This window comes from Rosa chinensis, chromosome 2 (assembly GCF_002994745.2).
Source record: "Rosa chinensis cultivar Old Blush chromosome 2, RchiOBHm-V2, whole genome shotgun sequence".
Taxonomy (NCBI): domain Eukaryota; kingdom Viridiplantae; phylum Streptophyta; class Magnoliopsida; order Rosales; family Rosaceae; genus Rosa; species Rosa chinensis.
This window is the reverse complement of record NC_037089.1, coordinates 36,414,300-36,441,170: the sequence shown is the minus strand read 5'-3', so window position 1 is coordinate 36,441,170 and position 26,871 is coordinate 36,414,300. Positions and strand designations below refer to the sequence as shown.

Below are 26,871 nucleotides of genomic sequence, written 5' to 3'. Positions count from 1 at the left end.
TATACCTTATCATCATTTTTCTACACCCAATATCTTGTCTCTCTTCTCCTCCTTTATTCTGATCACTTTCTTCTTATTTCTACACCTGTATTATAGAATTGTCAAGTTGTTCAACTTCATTATCCAATCAAATAGATATTCTAGATGGGTATTCATAAGAAGGTTTTGATCCATCTAAAGAGGTAATATTCTACATTGTATCTCTATACCTTTGCATCTTAGAATAAATCGTACAAAGGAAAGGGATTCTAGACAGGGAGATACATTTTTCATATCTTAAGGGAAAGGCAAGTTGCTATGGTTCTTTTCTTTCCGTACCTTTAGATTAGGAACAATGTCAAAAACTAAGTTGCTCTTTTTTAATTACCTTGTGCATAGATATGTTTGCAATTTTGATACCCAGTACAAAGGTAATTTCTTAAGGGGAAAGGCAAGCTGCAATGATGCTTCTTCTTCTTCTTTTTTTTTTTTCCTACCTTTTTATTAGGAACCATGTTTAAACTACCTTAGTCTTTTTTCATTACCTTGTGCATAAAAATTTACACTTTTCATATCTATTACAAAGGTAGAGTAGTGTTGGTTTCTTTTTCTCTACTTATTAAATAGGAATAATATTAGAACTCGATCATGGACTAGTCTATTACTATATCTCTAAGTATTATTGTGTTAATAAAGCTACTTAGTTTGTTTCATTTTTTCTTTTTTGACTCTGATATAGATACACTACATTGTTTAAGAATTTATTGACTTTTCATTTAGGTACACATGATATGTTTACATAAATTTAAATGCCATATTATTTATTATAATTACACATGATATTATTTATTATTTATTATAATTTGAATATTTAAATTGAAAAATAAAGTCCCCAAATTATGAGATTTTGAAGGGCAAAACGGACAACGAAAAAAGTGGTTGGACTGCAATTAAAAATAAAAAAGTGGCCGGACTGCAAAGAAAATTGATGTAGCAAATTGGACCTTGATTTAAATACCTCTTTTTTTTTTCCTCTTATTTTTAATCAAAAGAAAAATAAAGGGTTTTTGTCCATTTATCCTATTTTTAGAGATTTTTTTCCCACTTACCCCATTAAGTTTTTTTAATTCCCTCTTACCCAAAATACTCTAAGGAGGTATTCCCTAATATCCCATTAAGATTTAAAAAAAAAAAATTTAATACCATTTTACCCTCACCCCTTTGTACTTAGAGAGAGAGAGAGAGAGAGAGAGAGAGAGAGAGAGAAAGAGAGAGAGAGAGAATGGAAGAGAGACAAACCATGGGAGACTTCGCCGGAGGCCTGGTCACCGGCCGCCGGAATCCGATCAACTTTGGCCAGATTCTGGTCACTAGCTGCTGCCCACCGGAATTTGCTGAAAATCTCGACTGAAATTTTTTTTTGCCCCAATAGACATCTATTGCCTCCTAATAGAGGGGTAATAGATGTCTATTGCCCACCAAGAGACGTCTATTGTCCCCTAATAGACGTTTATTGCCCCCCAATAGACGACTATTAGCCATGTATTGTCCCCCAATAGACGTCTATTGCCCCCCAATAGGAATTTCAGTTGCCAGAATGAGAACTAATTAATCTCCCAAAATTTAGACAAATAAAACTTTGATTACAGAAAAAAAAAAAAAAAAGATTACATCAATTCAAAATGTCTATTGCCCTCCAATAGAGGGGTAATAGACGTCTATTAGGGGGCAATAGACATTCAAAACTTTTTTTTTCTTTCCTTCTGTCCTGTTACTTAAAAAAAAAGAAGCTAGAAATTGATTTGGGCACCCAGAGAAAAGTTCTGGGCACCTAATCACCTCTCTCCTCTGCCACAACCTGGGTCGAGCACCGGCATCGTCCAGGAGGCCATCGGTGATGCCAAAGAGACGGCGAGGTGTCCAAGAGGCCATCGGTGACTCCAAAGAGACGGCGAGGTGTCCAGGAGGCCATCGAAGACGTCGTGTGGTCGTCCTTGTCAGCGCCGGCCGAGCTTGGGCGAGCTGCGGCAGAATCAAGGCAAAAGTTGACCCTCACCGGCGAGGCTGTTGGACGCGGTCGAGCTCACTGGTGAGTTGCACGGAATCTGGGCGTTGCAATGACAACAACAGCGGTTGGACGCGGTCTAGCTCACCTGCGAGTTGCAGCGGAACCTGGGCGAGAGGTCGAACCTCGTCGGAGTTGGAGATCGGGGAGCGATGAGAGAGAGCAGATTGGAGAGCGATGAGAGAGAGAGAGAGAGAGAGAGAGAGAGAGAGAGAGAGAGAGAGGCAGATGTAATTAATTAATTAAGTGAAGGACAAAACTGTCATTTTGCTTTAAACAGGGTAAGTGGGAATAAAAATTTGTTGCTAGGGGTAAATAAGATAACTTTGCCTCATTTTGGTACTTTTGGTTAAGAACCCAAAACTAAATTACAAATTATTACTGGACAACCTAAACCGAAATGATAAAAGATTTAAAAAAAAAGGAAAAAAAAAAAAAAAAAAGGAGAGACCAGTAGACTCTTGGACCAAATTTGAACTTCCGGCCTGATAGGAGCATTTTAATGCGGTATTTTAATAGTTAATTTCTCACATTTTGCTTAGTTAATTCCTTAACTGAATCGATTTTTAATTCAATTTCTATTTTTAGGTACATTGGAGTAAATGAAGGTGAAATGAGCATTAGGTCCATAATTACCTGGAAATGATGGAGAAAAATGGAAATGTATTAAAAGATCAATTTTACACATATTCCTACTCCGGCTAGGAGAAATCAGAGCCAAGCAAGGAAGAAGGAGCGGCCACCTGACCAAATGAACTCGAAATGAGCTGAAACTCTCCAGATCCATTCTAGACACCCAAAGGATCATTTCTTATGAAGAGTACCAGAGAAAAATATGAGTGGAAGACCTTCAAACAATCAGCCCAATTTTCTACAGAAGCAAAACCGGAAAACTGGACCTGTAAGAGGTCCAGCAGCATTTCCGGCCCAACCACATGGAATAAAGCTCTGAAAATTTGTGAGGATGATCTACACTCATAGTGGAACATTTTTTATGAAGAAGTCGAAGGCTCATTCTGAAGTTTTGATGGAGAAATAATTGAAGGAATAAAGGGGAAGAAACTGACCTGAAAACAGCTCAACACCACATATTCATGTTTCCCACCCATATGAAGAAAGCATTTCTTTTTCCTTGGATACAATTTTTCTACCCTAAAAGATCATCATCACTTCCACATTTCTTCACCTTCATGCTTTGCTTTCATCATTACCTCATCTTTTACATATTTTACAAACCACTCTCATACTCCACTTTCATTATTTTTCTTCATCTCATCATTTCACTCTTCTTTTTCTTCCCTATTTAAACACCTTCTCCTCTCACTCTCAATCACCAATTCCTTCATCCATCTCATCTTCTTTGTCTCTCCATTTCCTTTCCATTTTTCTCTCCATCCTCTAGTGCATTCAACGTTTCAAGCAAGGGAGAAGAAGAAGAAGAAGGAGCCGTGAGCATCATCATCCATCCTCCACCTTGAAGCTTGCTTTCGAGATTCAAGAATCCATAACGTTTCATCCTTCATCCCCATCTCCATCTCACGGTGTAATTCAACCTCTTTCTTTGTAATCTTGCTTAGTTTCGTGAGAATTGTTTTTAGTTAACATTTATGTTTGAACAAAGTTTATATTCTGAAATTTTATGATTGAATAAAGAATTTCGATTCTTATGTTGTGATTCCAAAGTTGCTTATGTGTGATTGTTCGATTGAATTTGCTTGATAGAAAACTTTTATATGTTTATCTTATTTGGGTCGACACTTATAGGATTTGCATGTAATTGGTGCTAGGTTTAAGAACATGAAATCGACTTTTCGTTTTGTGTAAACTTGAATCAAAGTAGTAAAGGTTTTGGACAAAAATCGAATTCAATTGAAGAGGATTGCAATTAGGTGAACTTATTCATACTAAGTTGTACACTTGAGTTGATAGCCTTTCTCTATGTGTAATGCATTAAACATGACATGATTGACTAGCTTTCTAGGGTTTGATTGCATGTTTAATAGGATTAATCTAGGTGCTTTCGCTTAGATTAATTAGCATTGAAAAGTAAAATATGGGAAATCGTTTGCTTTCGAATGTTTCACATGATCAACTCCTTTCACATGACTTGGAAGAACAATGTAGGGTTAATTCGAATTCAATGATAAACTTGGGTTTAATCTTTGTTTCTTATGTTTCATTCTTGTATATATTTTTTACGTTTTCTTTATTTTATTTATTTTAATTTTAATTTTAAGAATCCTAATCCCCCCTTATTTGTGTTTACTTGTATATATTTATTCTTTATTTTTGTAAATAATACTTTATTATTTTAATTCTTTATTTGTTTATACAATTGTATATATTTATATTCTTTATTTTATTTTTGTAAATAATACTTTTCTTTATTTGTTTCACAATTACAAGTGTACCCTCAATCCCCGGAATAGAACGATCCCTATTTGCTTATACTACTAACGATATTTTAGGGTAAAATTGGTGCGCTTGCTTTGAGCGCATCACGGCCCATTATGTCTTAGAAGAAACAATAACTTTATTTTGTGAAAATTAACGTCTCGTGAGATGTGAAGGCATTCTTCACAATATTGCTTACCATATTAGAATCACCCTCAACTTTGGACAAACTTCGGATTTTATTGCAATGTATAAAGAAGACCATCTTATAAGGCACGACCCTCATGGGTATCAGCTGCAAATTAAGGGGAACCAAACTCATCTTTGATGACAAAGTCACCAACAATGCCGCGTCGTGACACCCCCCCCCCCCCCACCCTCATGGGTATCAGCTGCAAATTAAGGGGAACCAAACTCATCTTTGATGACAAAGTCACCAACAATGCCGCGTCGTGACACCCCCCCACCCCATGATTCCAATTAGATAGCTAAAGCTAGTATGAAATAAACAAAGAAACTAGTAATGAATCCCCTTAAACATTTATGAGCTCACTTACTGGTTACTATGAAGGAAACCTACAATTAACCACAATGAATAAACTTAACAAATAACAATAACAACAAACTTAATAAATAATAAACTCTTGGTTGGTTATTTTTCACTTATTTTTTCAAATTATAGTGTACCTACTCAGTCAATATAAAGTTTTTATGTGTGGACGAATAATTTGTCTATAATACTATATATTGTTCTCAAGATTTTTCAAAATAATAATAGTATCTTGCATTAAAATAAAAATAGTATAAAAAATTACTGGCATATACTACTAGCAAAACGGGCAACTCACACAGATTTAAATCTGTGTGAGATACTACCATTTCACACGGATGTCAGTGTGTAAAAGGCTTTACCTACGGTGCAAGCACGGAATTATTTTCGGTTGCCTTCGGAGGGGGCGCTAATGCTCTATTCACACGGTTTTGGAAGTCCGTGTGAAATTTTAAGTGGGTCCCACTTGTCTTCCAGCATGCATAGTAGAATTTTATGTAATCCGTGTGAGATAAAAATAATATTTTAATATCTTGTTCAGTGTGAAATACCTTCTTAACACACAGATATCTGTGTGAAATAGCTTCTTAACTCACACAGATATCTGTGTGAAAATATGAATACCATTTAAAAAAAAAACTGTTAATTAACAAATACAAATATATACAATTGCATTTAATTTTTCCCAACAAAAATAAACTCATCCACAGTAACTCACAATAAAGTAAACTTTACATTCCCAACCGGTCATCATTGTTTTAAGCTATATATCATTGAGAAAGTGACCAATATATACAAACTAGCCATGCCAGCAAGATCTTGTTTTTACATTTCTTGGCATACAAAAAGGACATATACTTCATACCTTAAACAAATTCTTGGCGTACAAAAAACAAGGATGTTTTCTAGAATACAGTGTTGTTCAAGGGGAACATGACTAAGATTTCCCCCCTTTTAACAACAAAATCCTTGGCCAAGAATATAGTTTTGATGGAGCTTTGAGGATTAACTCAAAGTAGACAAAAACAAAACCATCAAAGTCAGGAAATAACATCTACATAAGGTAAAACTAACTAGCTTACTTCTGCTGCGATATACACTATCAGTGATGGCTGGGGTTGGGATCACGGGTCTACTACCTCCATAATGTCTCAAGAGTGTCACTCATCACGCATGAGTAAGTTGTCATCTAGGAACACAACTTGTGAGATTAATACATTAATTTCTTGAGCAACAACAATAAAACTTCCAAGACACCAAATTAACAAGTCTACAACTATTTCAATAATAAAAACAAAACCGTGCCATGAACTACAAAATGACATACCAGTTTCTCTCTTCAATAAGCTCACCAAAGTTAAACTATGTGTGTGTGCACACCCACGCACGTGTGTGTCTATGTCTCTGTGTTTGAGCGATTTTATGTTTGAAATCTTGCACTTTCACAGTTCAACAGAAAATTAAGAATAAGACATCTATAGAAATTTCTCACAATCTACACTCGCAAAAGACTACTGGTTTATGTCAGAGCATAGTCTTTATATGAAAAATACAGTAGAAGGGCAAAATTGCTATTTTAGGTGCACACTTATCATGAACTTAAACCATCAAAGATTGCTTGATTAACAAATCTGACTATATATTCAAGAAAAATGAAAAGAAAATCTTAATGACAACCGCATCAACTCTAGTGCTACAACTTTAAACACAAAAAATGCCCCAAAAAAGTGCCCAAGTACATACAAACAACTATGACTATAAGTCAGTTAAACACAAGGGAGAAGTAGCACACCAGTCTCAGAAGAAAAGGGTCTGATCCACATTTGCCTGATACGCTCTGGCTGAATAAAGCTTCCAACATCCCTGCACAGCAAAGCCATGAGAACTTAACAAGATAAACGGTAAAGAATCACATTAATTTACTCATCTTTCACTAAAAATGGTTTCATGTAAATCGATTCAATTTGATTCAGACCAAGGTTAAAATAAAAAATAAAAAATGAAGGAGGCAGATTGTTGCATACATATATAGGTGGGAGAACCTAATACGGAATCAAATAGTTCAATCCTCACTCGGTGAAGAAAGTGATCGAAACTCTGGTTCATAACAAATGCACTAGAAATTTCTAACAGATGCAGCAGAAATCAAGTCACTAACCTTGTGGATAATTCACAATTCAGATTCAACTAAAATACACCATTCTAAATCACCATAACTTGGAAAAACAAACTGGTATTCTATACATCCACACATCTCACTTCATCAAATTAAAATGCAATCAAACCAAAACAAAAAATACAAACTTGCGGACCCAGAATATTCAAGTAATAAAAACACTTACTTCCATTATAGTGGTGAACTCTAACCTTGGCAAGCATCGCGTAGTACTCGATCCCCGACTTTCTCAGAGGAGGGCCATTGTTCGAGATTATAATCAGCTTCCCTGCAATTCACCCGCAAAAAAAAAAAATCAAATCCCACATCGAAGATTCAAAACCCAAATCACATAAATGACAAAGATTGAAAATTTGGGTCAAAGAATCAGAGAGAGATGCTATCTTTGGAGCTACGAAGAGTGTCGATGACGATCTTGTAACCCAGAGTGTACTTGCCACTCTTCATGACAAGAGCGAGCCTGTTGTTGATAGACTCATGGGTCTTCTTGGTTTTCTTCACAGCCACCATGGTTGAATCTAGATCTCTGTTTTCTTCTTCTTCCTGTGCCGCTGAGACCTAGAAACAAGCTTTTGGAGGCACCTGACTGGGTTTTGGTATTAATATAAGAGCGTGAACGGGTTAGGTTTTAGGGTATGGCGGACAGAAAATCAAACACTGGTGCGGTCAAGTGCCGGCCGGAGAAGGAGGCGGCTGCCTATCGGAGGCGAAGAAGGAAGAGGAGGTCGGGTGCTGGTCAGGTGAAAGGGTTGTTGCAGAGGAGAGAGAGAGAGAGAGAGAGAGGACATACGCTGACGGCGGTCAGAGAAAAAGCTCGTGGTTAGGTCGGAGAATGAGCTCCAGGCGGCTCTCCGAGCTGAGGTCGAGGGCGCGGGTCAGGCTGGAGAACAAGCTGAGGTCGGGAACGCGAAGGAGGCGGTTAAAAGAACTTAATGTGGGAGTTTATCAATTAGCTAGGGTTTGAATATTGTCATTCTAATTTTCACACGGAATTCCGTATGAAAATTATATTCTCACACAGATATCAGTATGTTCATTATACACTGATATATGTGTGATGCTCATTTCACACGGACATCTGTATGAAATTGTATTAGTTACTGAAGACCGTCGTTGTATAATACATATAAGAATATAAAAAATTCATGTTTAAATAATGAAATACCTGATTCACACTGAAGTCTGTGTGAACTGATTTCCCCACGGACAACCGTGTGAAAGTATCTTAGCTTTCACACCGATATCTGTGTGAATTGTTATTTCACACGGATGTCTGTTGCTATTGGTATGATAGAAACTCATGCGGGTCCAACTCAACTAATTTCATACGGATATCTGTATGTAATTATCTTTCACACGGATATCCGTAGCTATAGAATATCTGTGTGATTAAAATCTGTGTGAGTTGCCCGTTTTGCTAGTAGTATATATGCTCAAACTTAGCTTATATCCCGACACCCCCCCCCCCCCCCCCCCCAAGTTATAAATTCTAGTTTCGCCACTGTAGATCATGATGTGCAATTTTGCTCCTTAATATACCATCTTGCCACTAAAAAATAAATATAAAAAAAGATTGAAAAGTAAGATACAATCTTGAATCTTCCATCAACAGCTCCAAAATTAATTCCAGTGGTTTGGCAACCTCGCCTCCAAGTTGGTTCTTTCACGACCCTTCTAAAACGAGTTCTTTTAGTAAGGTATTGCTAGAGACCATGATGGTATCCTCATGGGTGTTTTTGCTTCCAATGCTAATATATCTATTGCCATTAACGCTGAAATACTAGCACTTACTGAGACTCTCCTGGTGGCTGCCCTGTACGTGTTCATTGATTGACACATACAGTTTTTAGCTTAAATCGGATTCGGTGATGGTGGCATATACAAGTGATTTTCAGTCCTCTTCCTTAATCCCTTGGAGGTATAAAGTTCAATGGTGAAAGTATTCATTTTGCTAATAGTATTACCTTCAAACCGTGCCTTACCCCTTCCATAATTTACTCCAAATATATGTATCATAGCGTACTTGATAATGAAAAAATTTGCATGAATTGTTTGCACCTCCATTATCATGGGCAACCAAAGCTAAATCACGACCCTAAAAAGAAGCAATGAAACGTGGCAACGACCTCAACCAAATAACACCTCAATTGAAACACCATATTTAACTAAGGAATCAGCAATTGTGTAACCCCCGATCGATAAATATAAGAATTATTTTGAGGGTAAGGCTATGGTACGTTAACATTTCTCATACATCAACTATTTTTTATCATTTTGATAACTCATTTTACCACTTTAATAACTCATTTTACCACTTGAGGACTCATGTGGTAACTAAATTTTTTTATCACTTTAAGCCCTCATGTTAGCACTTTGGGGACTAATATTACTATTTTAAGGACTCATTTTACCACTTTAAGGTAATTGTATGCATGTCATACGTTAACACATTCTAGAATTTCTATTATGGAAGATATTTAATTCATGAAGTACATTCACATATAGCTATATTATTGATTACATCAACCTCAACCATGATAGAGAGTTAAAACTAAAGAAAACACTTACCATGAGTAGTAACAAAATTTACGTGACTACTACAGTTGGAGCTGCAAAGTATCTATAAGATGATGCATGCGCTCTCTCTGATGAAAGTAATGATTGCACGTTATATCTATTTGATGTTGATACCGATTCAACAGAAGCCAACCTCTCAATGGAAGCCGACCATTTCATTAGCATGAAGCCTCTCTTTCGCCACGGACCCATATGCATTCTGCTTTCCTTCATTGATCGCTTGGCTGCATCGCATACAATTCGAACAATGGCCTTGAGGTAGTCAGCTTTTCCTACATAAGTTTGTGGTAACATCCTTACGAGATTTCGGTACTCATTGCATGCTTTTGCAATCTCGAATTGATCACCAAATTCCAGTTCAACTACATAGAAAAGTTGCTTTGTTCGGCTTGTGGACGTGTTTCCAGTGACTTCGATGTACTCATGAGTCCCTGATAAATAAGGATGTGCCACATGAGGGAAAGAGGAAATAACGCTACTACTATTCAATACAGGCTCCCCCTTACTGATCTATACCATAAGAGGTTTCCTTTACATACATCAGTTTTGCTCGAATTGAATTATCAGTAAACCAACTTTATATAGTGGTAGGTCACTCAAAGCTATTCTTATACTTCGATCTCTACCATTTCATGGAGTTGATTTATCACTACTTGGACCTAGATGAGCTAATGCACAGTAGAATTTTCTGTATCTATTAATGAGTAGTGGAGATAAGGTTTTAGTAAATTGATTATTACCTCCTGGAATTTTTTTGGTTTCGGACCATTTTGATATGCATAGAGAGGCTTTAAATCCTTTATCGCAAAGCGAGTTGACGATTCCATGTCGCAAGCAGTTGTTGCATGCATCAACATTAGGTTTGTGGCATCGACACAAATCTCTTTGCTCTGATCTCGCTTTCTCTGTGATTTCGCGAACCTCTTGCCGCAACTTTGATCCGGTTAATCTGCTTCGTTCTAAAATCTCCTGTTACAAAATAAGCAGTAAGGGGAAGAGTACTTTTGAGTACTGGAGTTGTTATAGAGAGAGGTTCTAAATGGCATAATTAAGCATGCATGTGCGTTAACTACATGCTTTTCTTTCTTGTTTTAACTAAATTCTTTTGGCAAATTTGTCTTCACTAATTAGAACAGTAAATGTGAAAGGAAAAGGGGGAAAAATAAATATATAAAAACTAAAAGCCAAAACTAGGGTTCCTTCATGATCCTGCACTTCACTACAACCACACACATGCATGTCCTAAATGTAAGCGTTGGACCATTTAAAAATATTCCTTTTAAGTTTTGGACACACGTACAAATGATTGTGAACCTTACATTTGTTTGACATACCCGAAAATCGGAAGAAAGTCTACATCAGCAAGAGCAGACTAGTAATTACTAACCAATTTGACCAAAAAGGTAAGAAATTAGAAATTAACAAACTAGTAATTACTACATGATCCTTACAATTATTTCTTCTGAAATACAGACATTCATTGTTAATTTCTAATTTCATTTTGTTTTTGATTGGAATGTTAATTTCTAATTTCTGTTTTGTTAATGGCATCATGAATCAAAGTTTATAATAAATAGAGAAAATTACAATAAAACTAAAAGGGGAAAGGTTAATTAGATATGTGCATGAATTCATGAAAGAAGATACATATAGCATTAGTTCGGCTAGCTTGTACCTGAAGCAAAGCTTGTTGTGATTCCCAGTACAAGATCCTCTGTCGTTTGGCATCAGAATCGCCAGCGTCATCATCGAATTCATAATCGGAGGAATTATGATCATATTCATCGGAATTTTCATGGTAAAACACAGAAACTCTCTCTTCAAGGCTGTCCATGATGATGATGATGATGATATTGTCCCTCCAAGAGCCTTCCCTAGATGTGTCGTTGCTGAGAAGGGAAGAGTAAGAAAGGGGGTGAAGGCTCTTGAAGAAAAATGATAGATGAGCCAGATGATGGATGCATGGGAATGTATATATGGTATGCCACGTGGAGATATTATTGTTGCAGAAATTCCAAAATTTCGGTTGGTTTGTAACTAAAAGATGGTAGACACCAGAAATAATAAAGATATTTAAGAGAAGTCCTATTTTTTCAGAAGAAAAAGAAATATTTGTTGGAAGTGAGTTACAATCATCGAGGAAAGCATGACCAAAATAGGGTCTAGATATTCAACAGTAAACTAATAACGATCAGAGCGAGTCCTGCTGACTTTTTAAAATCCTAAAGCATACAATTATGAAAAGGTGGTTTCACATGAAACTAACAACTATCATTTAGACCGTTGTTTTTCAAATAACTACATTCAAAATTCATTAGGAGGTTGGAAATAATGAGAATAAAAAGTGTCAAATACCAACAGATCAAAGAAGAAGATCGAAGAAGAAGAAAACAGTTTAAAAAGTCAACTCCTATTCTTTTTACATTATTATTATTTTCAGCCTTGAAGAGATTTATGGATATAAAATAAAATTAGAAAAAATTGGTTTTGTTGTTTTAAGGATAATTAGAAGTTCTTGAAAATAACAAACAAACGAAGAAAACCGATTATAGGGTCTAGATATTCAACAGCAAACTAATAACGATCAGAGTCGGTCTTGACTTTTTAAAGACTTGAAGCGTACGATGAAAACGTGACTTCACATGAAACTAATAAAACTATCATATAGACTTTTCTTTTTCAAATAACTACATATAAAATTCATTAGAAGGTTGGAAATAATGAGAATAAAAGTGTCAAATACACAAAAGAAAAAAAGAAAAAAGATTAAAAAGTCCACTACTATTCCTTTTACATTAATTATTATTATTTTCAGCCTTGAAGAGATAATAAGACATAAAATTGAAGTATAAAACATTGGTTTTGTTGTTTTGAAGGATGAATAGAAGTCCTCAAAAATAACAAATAGACGAAGAAAACCGAATTTGTTCTTTCATTTTGGTTATATTTATAGATCAACAAGTAGCAATCTAATTACAAAATAATAATAGTATTGTAAAAGGAAGAATAAAAGGTGTCAAATACCAAAAGAAAGAGAAGAAAACAGGTCAGAATCCAAAACACACTAGGCTGAATCGAGCTTGGGAATTTTGAGAGGCCAAAACGCACGTTGACCACTACACCGATATTGCTATCATGCCGTATGAGTAGCAGAAACTCTATAGAAGGGTTTTCAAAGTTGAAAAGAAAAAAGGTCAGTTTATCGATCAGAGGTCCTTAGGCTGCAACGCTCAAGGTTGGCCCTTATAATGACCAACTCGTATTATATATAAGGTGTGCATGCACATCAAGCCAATAGTTGTCTTTTTCTTTTCTTTTTTCGATAAAAGGGAGGTCAGAACTTTATTGAAATAGAGAGAATTACACAGTGCTCAAATCAGCTGCAATGGCAGCAGATAAGAAGGAAGGAGTAGGAAAAAAAAAAAAACCAAAAAATCCTGACCAACAGTTCTTGCAGCATGCATGAGCTAATATGAGATGCGCAACATTATTGGCACCTTGTTTCACATGGACAACCTTAACAGCCTGACCTTCAGCAAGAAACAAAGCAATTAAGATCATCATACTGCAGTCTGCCTAAAACAGAAAAATTTGATTAATCAGATCCAATGAGCTGACGTTGTTCCGCCAGTGCATCAGTTTCCATAATCATAGGATATATAGCAAGAATTTTCCTCAATATAGTTAAGGCATTTTCCTCAATATATATATGCTAACACTTCAGCATGTTCTGGCGAAAGCAGGTAAGCAACTGGACGTCCATCTCCAGCCAACAACCTTCCTTCAAAGCCTCGGACCAAAAATCCAATTCCACTCTTCTTAGTGCTCAGAGCCTCAGATTGAAAGAGTCATCAAAATTGATTTTAAGAAAACCAATGGGAGGGCACTTCCATTTCTGAATCCTAACACTACGTACAATTACCCCCCAGTCTTAGCATTTTACTTGAAAACGAAAGTCAGATAACCTAGACATGGAGTTAATTATCACATCTCCTGTATGACTTCTTTTGTTCTCCCAAACACGATTGTTTCTCTCTTTCCACACACCCCAAAGCAAATAGAAAAGCTCTTCCAAACTTTCAGTAGTTAGATTTGTCATGCAGAAATACAACCAGCTAGCAACATCAAGTGAGATAGCAGCTTGTGAAAAGCATACCTGATTGAACGCTACATTAGGTGTGTGTGTGTGTTGGTGGGGTGATAAGGCTCTGAACTCTCATTTGGGAGGTCAGGAGTTCGAGCCCCATCATGGGTGGGGAGGGGTGGGGATTAAAAAAAAAAAAAAAAAAAAAAAAAACGCTACATTAGGCTATAGCACTTGTTTAGTAAAAGAACAATCCCTGCACAGGTGCCATTAATAGTTGTCTTTTGATTGAGATCACACGGTTTCTCAAAGACTTCCTAGGTCCAGAGATTAATCCGTGCCGGGAGATCATTTCAAAACGCTTCCTTCTCCTGGCATGGCCACAAAGAATAGATTGGGATTTAAAGGTGCATGGCCAATAGTTGTCTTATTTACCTTCAACAGTTTAATTAAAAACAAGGCTATGAAGTTTACATAAATTTTCAATTTTTCCTCAATAAGTTTATTAATTCCTAATTTCCTTTTTGTGTCAATTTTATAATTTTATCGAACTCTAGACTTGCACCTCGAACATGCAACAAGGTTGCACATAGACTAGCTAACTTAGCTTTTGAATCCCAGCAATGTAACAGTTGGGTGAATCACACACCTGATTGCATCACAGACCTTGTACAAAAGGAGTTTTTCCCTCCTACTTGATTTAATATAGCTCAGTATGTAAACGCCTTCAAAATTTTTATCGAACTCTATTGCATACAGTGGCCACAATTCAACTGCTCAACTCTGAAGAAACTCTGATCCCCTTAAACTCTTGTATTAGAGGGTTATCCTTGTAATTTCTTTCTTTAATTGGAAAAATAAAAAATCGGACTCTATTGAACACGTAGATTATCAAAGGAATACTTCTACTTGAGTGGTCATATAGACCATGAGTACGTGTTGACCTGTGTGCACATTTTGATTTATACTCAAGTCCTCTTCATTGTAGAACTGTTTTTTTTTTTTTTTTGGTAACCATGTCGATACATAATTTTTAAATGGAATAGAACTGTTCTGCTAATTATTTTGTCGTATGAAATGTAATTTGTCTATCCTCGGTAGGTAGTAGGCCATTTTTGAGTCTTCGTTGGTACAGATACCTCTCAGGCACAGACTCATTAGCCACTTAAAATAATGCTAATAAAGCTTAGACATGATGCCGATATCATATACTTGTGGTATCGGGTGGACCACAGCTAGTGCCACAATGTAAACAAATGGATGACAAGCTCTACACTATAAATACATGTCTCTCCACTCATTCAAGATAAGTTACCATTCTCCACTAACTCCTACCTGGTCTACATTCTCACATGTATCTAACTTAGGCATCGGAGAGTCGAAGGCCGGCTAGCCTGGTTTTCCCTCTTACCTCTGTTCATGGTTGGCAGGTACAGAATCCGGAGATGGAAGCTCTCATGATAACCCGTTCTAACACAGAAACATTTAGCGCTAGAAGGAGGGGTCTCCCAAGTGGAAAACACCCTCATAGCTCACCACGAGCAATTACACTATTTCACTGCGATTTTTTTTCCGGCAACCAATTTTCTCTCTCCTCTTGGATCACCCTATGCTAATGCACCAAAAAGCTCATATCTTTTTGAGTTTTCATCTCCCTCACACCAAAATCAAGTTTTTAGCTTCTGGGTTCCTGTTCACAGTGAGTTTTGAGGAGAGAGAAAGTGGATATGGAATTTTCTCTCTCCTCCATGACTGATCTCTTGTACCATTATGGCACTCACCTCCTTCATACAATCTCAATCCAACGTCAAAGGGTCCTGAGTTTTGAAAAATCAAACACATTTGAGCTCCTGGGTTTCAACTGCACAAAGAATTTTGAGGAGAGATAAACTGGATCTAGGTTTCTCTCTCTCTCCTCTATCAATGGATCTCTAGGCAGCCTCATGCCTCACATTGGTGGAGATTAGAATTACCAACCTCGGATGAGTCATGACCCGACCTCCAAAAAACTGGCTCACGCACCGGCACACAATTGATTTGGACACCCATATCTAGGCACCTGAGCTTTCTCCCCTTCATCTATCCAAGTTCTGCATACAACATTAGCAGAAGCTCTTCTCTTCTCAATCTCTAGGTGGCAATCACTCACTTCCCGTCACTGTCAAGTTCTTCAATCTACTAGGTTAACATCCTGGGTTCATGTTCGAGGAGAGAGAAACAGGATCTCAATTTTTCTCTCTCTTTGGTCGAGAAACTCTGATCACTTCTACGGCTCACTACTGCCTCCATTGTGCCCACTGGCTCCTAACGAGCAAAACTCATTCTCCATATTGTCCGATGATGACCAAAAGTGAACTCAGGCACCGGTAAACCAATATACATAATTGATTTGGACATCCTCGTCTGACGCAATACCATCAAGAGTTTTTCCCCTCCATTAATCACAGTTGCAAACCTCCTGACTTGGTTCATAAACTCTTCGCAAGCGTACGAATCGTTGTCAAGTAAGGGAAATATTTGGACCTTAGTTTATCGTACCTCGGGGATTAGGTGTTGGACCTAACCAAGATAATTGGCGGTAGGATACTAAAAGCACACACGAAAAATAAAAAGTAAAATAAAAAGTATAAACAATCAAAGCACCAAGCCTTGGCAATGCTCGGCTTAGCTCACACCAAGCCTATTCAAAGCCACTAACTTGTAGCCTCAAGATGGGTATACACAAATGAGTCGATGGATTTAATATTTGAGAGTTGATTTGAACTAAACAAAAAGTAATGAAATGTAAAGCAACTAATAAAAATGCAAGGAAATTAAACTAGAAAAGTGTGAACAATATAATGAGAATGTCGGGTGCTAGGGAGGTTCCTTCACCCAAATCTCATGTGTCGGAAGCTAATCTAATGTAGATGCAAATTTCCTACTTTGGCGGTAGTCGTATCCAAGGCGGTTCAAGGCTCAAGGACCTAAATTCCCTTTCATTGTATTCCTACTCCGGTTCAAGGGTCGTAGGAACTCACTTGACATAAATTAGAGCCGGTTCAAGGGTCTCTAATTCACATCAAGAGGCCTAAAGATCGAGGAATTAGACTACTAAGCGACCCGCCCGCGCATTCACGCAACGGGTGTAAATCACCATGCTTATAAACCCTCGAATACGAAATTGAAGGTTTCTAGCTTAGGAATTAGAGGGGGTCAAGCCTCTAACTCCATCCTAGACATGCTCAAAATACACACCCTAGAGTTGACTAGGCTCCTAGACATGCATTTTAACCCAACAAAAATTGATATAAGCATCCAACAAATTAAATTGCATCATGACATTAAAATAGGCATCCTTTACATAAAATTTGGACTATGGCACACAACCCTAGCCCCCAACAACAAATCTACTCACTACCCATCATTAAACAAACATCAATATACAAAATTTAAAGAGGAACAAAGTGAAGAGAAGTAGGAGTAACAAGAACAAGCCACAAATTGCTATAAAGCAATTATGGCTAGCCTTGATTTATGGCTCCCCACTTTTACCCAAATTTAATGGAGATGAATTTCTTGATGTTTGGGCTCCCTCTTTGAAATTTATGGAATTGATGAGAAGATTGAATCTTAGTGAGGTAGATCTTGGTGAGGAGAATTTTGGTGAGGAGAAAAGAAAATCTTGGTGAGGTGGGATGAAAAAAAGATGAGAAGGAAGAAATGGAGAGAGAGAGAGTTGGAGGTGGGTTGGTTTCGGTGGGAGAAGAAAAGAGGAATGGGTGCGGCGCTATGAGAGGTAGGTTATGTCTGATGGGATTTTTTTTCAGCTTGCGGCTACTGTTGTTCTCCTGCTCCCGTTGCAAAGAGAAAGGGGTATATATATATATATGGCCTAGGTTAATTAACCTCTGTGTGTGTGGCTGTCAGCAAAGAGAAAAGAAGAATGCACGTGGGAGCGTGAAAGAAAGAAAAGAAATGTGATCTGCCACGTGTCAAAACCTGATTGGTTTCTAACCAATCAAACAAATCACGTTGCATGGCTGCCTCCCTTCTTTGGTTGATTAGGCTTAATTAATCAAGTGATTAATTAAGCAATTAATCACTTAATTAATTAAGATGCAATTCTTTAGTAAACTTCTCAATTCTCTCTGTTTCTTCTCACTCTTCTCCATGCACTTCCGCATGTATTATCGGAGGCAATTAGATCCCGCGCTCATGGTGGCATTGACTACGGTTTACCGTGTCGACAATTTCGTCCTTTTGTCGGAAACTCCATTTTGCTCAAATTTCGCATAATTTCTTCCATAATCCACAACTCCGCTTATTTACTACAAAATAAATAAAAAGGGATTAATTACATTATAATTGACTTGAGAATTAGCTTATATAAAGTGTTGTAGATATAATTACACACATATAAATGAGTATAATCACACCCCCACACTTGAACTTTGCTTGTCCTCAAGCAACTAAATGAAATATAATATGAAAATCTAAACTCACAAACATAAAGATAGTGTAGTATTAGCCTTTCCAACCATAACCCTCGGAGAACTAATTATGTATATGACCATGAAGTAGATGTGAGCACAACATAAGATTTTTGAATTTGTGAGGCAATTAAGAAGCACATGTGAAAAATGCTCGAGTATATGCATGTGTTGACCATGTGTCAAATCAATCCACCACAATCAAATAGGCACATAGAAGACCCGATATAACCCGCTAAACTCACATAGGTTCACTACATATTACCGCTCAAGTGTTTAGGGGCTATAAATGTTTCACTCAAAAGTAATTTCACAACACCCGCCGCCATATGCTTGCTCTTCGATCTCATCTCCGCTAGGTAGCTCACAACTTTCAAGATTAAGAGGTCTTTTATTTGGTTGTAATGGGGTTAAGGGTAAGTGGTTAATAGAAATGAAGGATAAGGAAATACAAAGTCCATAGAAATCGATGAAGCAACTCTCTCTTGTAGAGATCTAAGACATTTGATTTCGAGTGCTAAGTCACTTACTCTAAACCCAATGTACAACCCACTATACTACGTACTATGTAATACTTTTTTTTTTCCCTACTTTTCTTTTCCTTGAACTTTTTTTTTTTTTTTTTTTTTTTTTTTTTTTAGAACTTTCTTTTCTATACAAATCACTTACCCCCACACTTATTCTTTTATAACCTCACACATTTGACTTTTCTTTTCTTTGGAAGCACTTAAACATAAAGTCATTCTCTCGAATCGCTTCACCAACTACCATGGAAGGGTAGGATAAAAGTGTATAGGCTATGTAGGAATTTGTGGTGGTAATGAACAAAAAGGCTAAATTATATAAATAGGCTCAAAGTGGCAATCTAGTGGTAAATATTTTTGGGCACATGCTTCTTTGGCCATGGTGGTATATAGTCCTAATGCCTCCATCCTTTCTATCATGTCGCAAGCTAAAAGTAGCCTCGAGAGGTCTCAAGCAAGTTCTAGATACGCAATGTCATGAAATTATACACACATGAAAGAATAAGTGAATGAACGATGCATACACTATAGATATAGGCACAAAAGCTCACAAATAAGGGTATGCAAGTCAATCAAATCATCTATATATGCTTCTCTAATTATGATGAACCAACCTAACCTTAGGCTATGTGCACACATATAGTCAAGCATAGATCACATATACACTTAATCGCAAAACAAATTCAAAGTCCTAGATCATGCTTAGTCTATTCACAATCACAACAAGTTAAGTTCATGGCTCGTCATTGGAGTTGGAAAAGGCATTAACCACTAAAATATAATTACATAAAGCTAATCTATTTTTTTTTTTTTTTTCGATAGGGCCACCCGAGCCCTCACCCCCACACTTATTCTTTTATAACCTCACACTTTTGACTTTTCTTTTCTTTGGAAGCACTCAAACATAAAGTCGTTCTCTCGAATCGCTTCACCAACTACCATGGAAGGGTAGGATAAAAGTGTATAGGCTAGGTAGGAATTTGTGGTGGTAATGAACAAAAAGGCTAAATTATATAAATAGGCTCAAAGTGGCAATCTAGTGGTAAATATTTTTGGGCACATGCTTCTTTGGCCATGGTGGTATATAGTCCTAATGCCTCCATCCTTTCTATCATGTCACAAGCTAAAAGTAGCCTCGAGAGGTCTCAAGCAAGTTCTAGATACACATTGTCATGGAATTGTACACACATGAAAGAATAAGTGAATGAACGATGCATACACTATAGATATAGGCACAAAAGCTCACAAATAAGGGCATGCAAGTTAATCAAATCATCTATATGCTTCTCTAATTATGATGAACCAACCTAACCTTAGGCTATGTGCACACATATAGTCAAGCATAGATCACATATACACTTAATCACAAAACAAATTCAAAGTCCTAGATCATGCTTAGTCTATTCACAATCACAACAAGTTAAGTCCATGGCTCGTCATTGGGGTTGGAAAAGGCATTAACCACTAAAATATAATTACATAAAGCTAATCTAAATTTAATTTAATTTTTTTTTCATAGGGCACCCGAGCCCTCACTTAATTAAGCAATTAATCACTTAATTAATTAAGATGCAATTCCCCGGCAACGGCGCCATTGACTTGGTTCATAAACTCTTCGCAAGCGTACGAATCGTTGTCAAGTAAGGGAAATATTTGGACCTTAGTTTATCGTACCTCGGGGATTAGGTGTTGGACCTAACCAAGATAATTGGCGGTAGGATACTAAAAGCACACACGAAAAATAAAAAGTAAAATAAAAAGTATAAACAATCAAAGCACCAAGCCTTGGCAATGCTCGGCTTAGCTCACACCAAGCCTATTCAAAGCCACTAACTTGTAGCCTCAAGATGGGTATACACAAATGAGTCGATGGATTTAATATTTGAGAGTTGATTTGAACTAAACAAAAAGTAACAAAAAGTAATGAAATGTAAAGCAACTAATAAAAATGCAAGGAAATTAAACTAGAAAAGTGTGAACAATATAATGAGAATGTCGGGTGCTAGGGAGGTTCCTTCACCCAAATCTCATGTGTCGGAAGCTAATCTAATGTAGATGCAAATTTCCTACTTTGGCGGTAGTCGTATCCAAGGCGGTTCAAGGCTCAAGGACCTAAATTCCCTTTCATTGTATTCCTACTCCGGTTCAAGGGTCGTAGGAACTCACTTGACATAAATTAGAGCCGGTTCAAGGGTCTCTAATTCACATCAAGAGGCCTAAAGATCGAGGAATTAGACTACTAAGCGACCCGCCCGCGCATTCACGCAACGGGTGTAAATCACCATGCTTATAAACCCTCGAATACGAAATTGAAGGTTTCTAGCTTAGGAATTAGAGGGGGTCAAGCCTCTAACTCCATCCTAGACATGCTCAAAATACACACCCTAGAGTTGACTAGGCTCCTAGACATGCATTTTAACCCAACAAAAATTGATATAAGCATCCAACAAATTAAATTGCATCATGACATTAAAATAGGCATCCTTTACATAAAATTTGGACTATGGCACACAACCCTAGCCCCCAACAACAAAATTACTCACAACCCATAAATATGAACATCAAAGATATAAAATTCAAAGAGAAAAGATTATAGAAGTGTAGGAGAACACAAAGGTAGCCACAATTAGCTAGGGAGCTAATATGACTTCCCTTGAATTACAACTCCCACAAATACCTAAAGCTTGAATCTTGTAGCTCTTGATGAATCCTTGAAGCTTGTGTGAGAAATTCTATGAATACCCAAAAGAAAACTAAAACTATTATGAAAAATGGAGGAGAAGGAGGAGATGAGAGGAGAGAGAGCAGCCCAAAGGGGCTGCCTCTGTTTTATTTTGGTGCTGCGCTGCTTCTGTTGGTCTAGGGTTCGGGATAGATGAGGTATGAGAGTATATATATGTCTGGCCTCCAAGAATCCAAGGAAAGAGAAGATAGGATGAGGTCTGCAGTTCACCAAGAAATGGGCACGTGCTACCGAACTGGCGTGCGTGGGGAAAAAGAAAAAGAAAGAAACGCTGCAGCCCATCCTCGCATAATTAACCCACAATGTATAATTGTATTGCTGCCACTTGTCATCTTCTGAGTGGCTCAACTTGATTAAACAAATAATTGTTTAATTGTTGCATGCTTCTACACGTGATGGGATGATGCTCTGATGATTAAGTTTCTATTAATTAATCATTATTCAATGATTAATTAATGAAAAGAATAATTAATTAACAGAAATTCTTCTTTTCTTCATCTCTTCATTGTTTGCTCTGATTTCGCGCTACTTTCTTCCGATTTCCGTAACTCCGCTTACTTTCTACGAAATAAATAAAAATATATTAATTACATAATAATTAGTTTGAGGATTAGCTTAATTCTAGTGTTTTAGATATAATTATACACATATAAATGCGTATAATCACCTCCCAGTTGTGGATTCATGTATGAGAGATACAAGAAAGAGAAACAAAATCTCAGCTTCTCCCCTCGATCAACAAAATTCTGATCCACTCGGTGACTAACCACTCCCAAAATTGTGTTCTCGGGTCTCTGATGTGTTGGCTCCAGTGCAATTACATTGAATTCACAGTTGCTTTCCTTGCTCTCACTGCAATACACCGAGTTTGCAAACTAGTTTTTGATGATACTGTCCTCCAAGTCTGGGTTCCCAATGACGAGATTGAAAAGGCCTTTGCTTCCCAGCAACTGTCCCACAAACCAATAATAATCTCGCATCCAAGCAGCACTAAATCTGATACCTCCTCTACACCCAGTTAGCCACAAGGTAGGGCTGGGCATAGGTCGGGCCGGTTCGGTCTTAGGCCCAAACCGTTTTCGGACCGCAATAGTCGGTTAGGCCTAAATCCAAACCGAGCACCGAATAAAAAAAAAGTGGGCCGAAATTTCGGTTGGGCCGAAATTTCGGGTCGGCCCGGTTCGGTTTTTGAGTGGGCCGAACTTTCAGTTCTTGGGTCGTTTTATTTTTTAGTCACTTTTGGCCCAATATTTGTAGGCCCAAGTTTATCATTTTCACATTTTACCTGCTATTTTTTTTGGACCATTCAGCCATTCTCAAGCCCATCTACAAGGCATAGAATTCAAATATAACACCTGCTTTTACATCCTAAATGACCTAAACACCTAAACAATAAACATTTAAGCAAAAGAGCTGCAGCCATACAGAAAATCAAATGAGCTGCAACCATATTCCATACTCGATAGCCAAACTCCAAACTTAGTTAATACTTAATAGTTACAGACCTAAATAAAAATAGAGAACAATTCAACCAAACTCCAAGTTATTACAAGCCATATTCCATTCTCCAAAGTCCAAACTTATTGACAAACCTAAATAAAAAGAGCTGCAGCTTGCAGGTTTGCTTCAATGCTTCATCAGTCTCCCAATTCAGCAGGTACATCTTGAGTAACACAAGAATCTGCAATTAATCAGATCAACATCAAATTCTAAAAGGCCAAAACATAAACAGATCAGTCAGTACTTCATTTAAGCTACCTGCTTCCATCTTTTCCAATTCAGCATATTGCTCCATTTCAGTCCTAGTAGGCTCTTTGAACAATGGCTTACTAGCAACCCTCAACCAATCACTTGAACAGACAAGAGCCTCAACCATTTTAGGGGTCAAACTTGCCCTAAATGGATCCACAATCCTCTTTCCAAGACTGAAGGCGCTTTCGGAAGCTACGGTTGATGCAGGCACAGCCAAAACATCCCTTGCAATCTGCGACAAGATTGGAAACCTCCCAGCATTTTCTTTCCACCAATCCAACAATTGAAAGCTTTGATTTGAAGGGTCCTCATCAGACGGCTCCAGCAGGTATTTGTCTACTTCATTCTTGATCTCGACAACATCCTTTTCTTGCCTAAGCTTCATGAACTCATTCATGCTTGCAGCATGGCTATCCTCATCCTCTAAACTTGCATTTACAGCGCCAAACAGTGGCTGGGTTGCAGAAAAGGAAGCTTGTGCTGCCTCGGGATCATTTTCAACATACTCAGCAAAGAGCTGCAGAAACAAGCTCTTGACTTCGAGTACCATCGAAGCCACCATGGTCTTGTCTTGCTGCAGTTTTGGAAAGAAATACTCCAAGTACAGCAGTTTGTACCTACACAAAAATTAAGAAAGGCCATTTCATTATCATTTAATCACAAAACCGAGGGCTGCACTATCATTATCATTTCACAATAGTTCATGTCATTAACATTATAACATCATTATTAACTGAAGAAGACAAGTCAGACCATCATGCCAACAAACATTAATGCAGTTCATTATCAGTTAATTAAATCAGAAATCAAACTATGAAATTAACAGAAAATTACCTTGGATCCAACACCACTGCTATCAGCAGTATCTTGTTCAAATCTTCAAGCCTCCTCCAATATTTGTCGAACTTCTTTTTCATTGAATTCCCAATGTTCACCATCAATGCATCATCACCTTGTAAAGACATAAATAAATCCACAATTAAAAATCATAGAAAATTGACAAGTGAAAAAAAATAACAAAAAAACAAATTGAAATAAGCAATGTTCTTTACCTTTGATACACTTGTCCAGCTCTCCAATGATGGTACACATCCAAAGCAATGGCTGGTTTGCTGTCACAACACTTGTCCCACTAAACTTGAGCGTTGCATCGTAAAATATCTTCAAGAACTTGACCAGCCTTGCAGCCTTCTCCCAATCAAGTCCAATCGGAGGTCCATCTCTCTTCTTTCCACCAACTCTCTCATTGACACTATGCCAAAAACTGTATCACACTACACTTTTTAGACAACGAAAAAAAAAATTCCGTTGTGTGATCACTGAAACTGCTTCACACAACAGGTTTAATGAGTTTGGCGTTGTATAAGGAGGTCGTACATCAATTTTTTTGGGTTGTACAACAGTTTTAAGGATTTATCTGTTGTCTGAATGAAAAAAGAAATTCCCTCCCACCTTGCTCAAATTTGGTTCAAAATTTTGACTCAACTTGTACATCAGTATAGTTGTATCCGTTGTATGAGAGTAAATTACAAACTATCATACAACACATTTTTTATTTGTGTTGTGCAAGTTTGGAAGAAAAATAGATGTCCCTTAAAATGAGAGTCATTACCCCCAAAATGGTCAATTTTTGGGTGAAATGCTTGTAAGCTCCTACAACAGAATGAGCTATTTCTGTTGTGTGAATGTGAGATGGCAATCCTAGGCGGGAGAATTGAGTTTGTAATTCGCACTAGCTAGGCGGGAGACTTGCTTGTTGGGTCTCTAAATTTCAGGTGTAGACTATCAGACAACCAAAATTCATTTATGCGTTGTCTGATTGATTATACAATGTAAAAAATCGAATCCATCTTCTTCTCTTAAAGAATCGAATCCATCTTCTTCTGGAAGCCCATCTTCTCAAAACAACATCTTCTGAAAACACTCGACTGGGTTAGATCTACTCGGACAAAGAAAAAAAAATTCACACTTCCCCTCTCTCATTGCACTTCTCTCTTTGCGATTCTCTGAGTCGCAAACCCTAACCTCTCTTTTCTTCGATCTTTGATTTTCGGTTTTTAAGATGCGGGAGATTCTCTTGACTCCACTCTCTCGACTTGAGATTGGGGTTCCATTCCTAAAGGAGGATTTCAGGTTCGATCTGTAAGAGGAGGGTTTTGTGTACTGAAAGAGGAGATTATTTGCTCTACGGTTATCCGTAGTGGGAAGAAGAAGCTCATCAACGGAAATGAAGGCTGGGTCTTCAAAACTCCAACAAATCTAGTGAGTTCGTGGCCAAGACATCTAAGACGATGAGATCAAAACAGCGGCGCTCAAGCAACAAGATTAGGGTTTGGGAAAAGGAGGAGCGAAACAACTGCGTAAGGTCCTCCACCCGCATAAGGTCCTCCACCCATTTCGTCCGCTTACTCTCTGCATTCAGATTCAATTTCGGTAACGAAATTTCCTTACATTAGCAATTTTGTAGAAATTGAAAGTTGGGTTTCTAGACTTGAAACATATCTAGAATTGAAAGTTGGGTTTCTGTAGAAAATGGGATTAAAATATTGTGTTCTGGTTAGAGTTGGTTTGTGTCACTACTAGAATAATGTCATTAGACATCGCCACTATTAAATCGGTCAGGATTGCACCTGATGTTAAAAACATGTTAACATCAGTTTGTGAAAAAACCGATTTCTATTGTTATTATAGACATCAGTCACCAAATTAAACGATGAGAAAAGTTTCGTTCGAAAATTTTTTAAAATCGCGGAGGGATTAAGTTTTAAAGTTTGAGAAGCGCGGGACCAATTATTTCATCTCCCCCACCCCACACTTACTATTTTTTCCGCTTTCGCTAAAATTTTCGAACCCTAGCTAATAACAACTCTCAATTTGACTTCAGCAGCCCATTCATCTTGTCGAGCTCATCGTTCTTCAAGCTGACCTGTGTCGAGTCCCCAACCTCCTTCTCCAACCTGACATGCTCCAAGTCACCGACTCCATTCTCCGACCCAAGCCGACCTGACCCCGCCTCCTCCCTCTCGTCGGCGCCATAGCCGGCTACTTCTCCTTGTACCCTGGCAGGCCTGAAGAGGTCGACATCGAGTCCAGCGAGGTCTTGTACCCCGGCCTCAGCAAAGGCGAGAATCAGCTCCTCCTCGCCACCGCCATCTCCTTCTTCACTGTTCTCTACGCTCCGCTCAACGATTTCCTCAAGGGCCGCCCTGGCCTTCTCATGTTCTTCGCCTTCCTTCCCTTCATTTGTATGTACCATCCAAACCCTAATTTGATTCTCGATTTATGGTGTTTGTTGGTGATTTAAATGTTGGTGCTGGATGGTTCGAATTTAAGATTGAAGGTTTAGATCGAATATTGTTAGTTGAAGATAGAAATTCAGATCTGCTCCCACAATCTATGTTCGATTCGGACCAAGCTACTCTCTCTCTCTCTCTCTCCCTCTCCCTCCCTCCCTCTCATCTCTCACTGGAAAGGGTACGATTCCTATCTTCAATTCAGAGTTTCCATTGACCATCCGCTATCAAATTTTCGGAGACGAAAAGTTTGATTTATATC

At 37.7% G+C, this 26,871-nt stretch overlaps 1 protein-coding gene across 1 annotated transcript; it reads right to left on the bottom strand.

The window, feature by feature from the left end:
- Positions 1-9,599: 9,599 nt before the first annotated feature.
- LOC112188550 lies at positions 9,600-11,695 on the bottom strand. Its single transcript, XM_024327688.2, has 3 exons — positions 11,417-11,695; positions 10,482-10,710; positions 9,600-10,172 (listed from the first exon to the last, which is right to left on the bottom strand). The coding sequence occupies exons 1-3, from the start codon at positions 11,573-11,575 to the stop codon at positions 9,751-9,753; spliced, it is 810 nt and encodes a 269-aa protein (XP_024183456.1). The 5' UTR covers positions 11,576-11,695; the 3' UTR covers positions 9,600-9,750.
- Between the last annotated feature and the right edge of the window lie 15,176 nt (positions 11,696-26,871).

Excerpts from the sequence above, each read along its gene's own strand:
- LOC112188550 (XM_024327688.2), bottom strand. The coding sequence starts at position 11,575 with ATGGACAGCCTTGAAGAGAGAGTTTCTGTGTTTTACCATGAAAATTCC. Across the intron at positions 10,711-11,416 it reads CACAACAAGCTTTGCTTCAG|GAGATTTTAGAACGAAGCAG; the intron begins GTACAAGCTAGC and ends ATTTTGTAACAG. Across the intron at positions 10,173-10,481 it reads AACCAAAAAAATTCCAGGAG|GGACTCATGAGTACATCGAA; the intron begins GTAATAATCAAT and ends CTTATTTATCAG.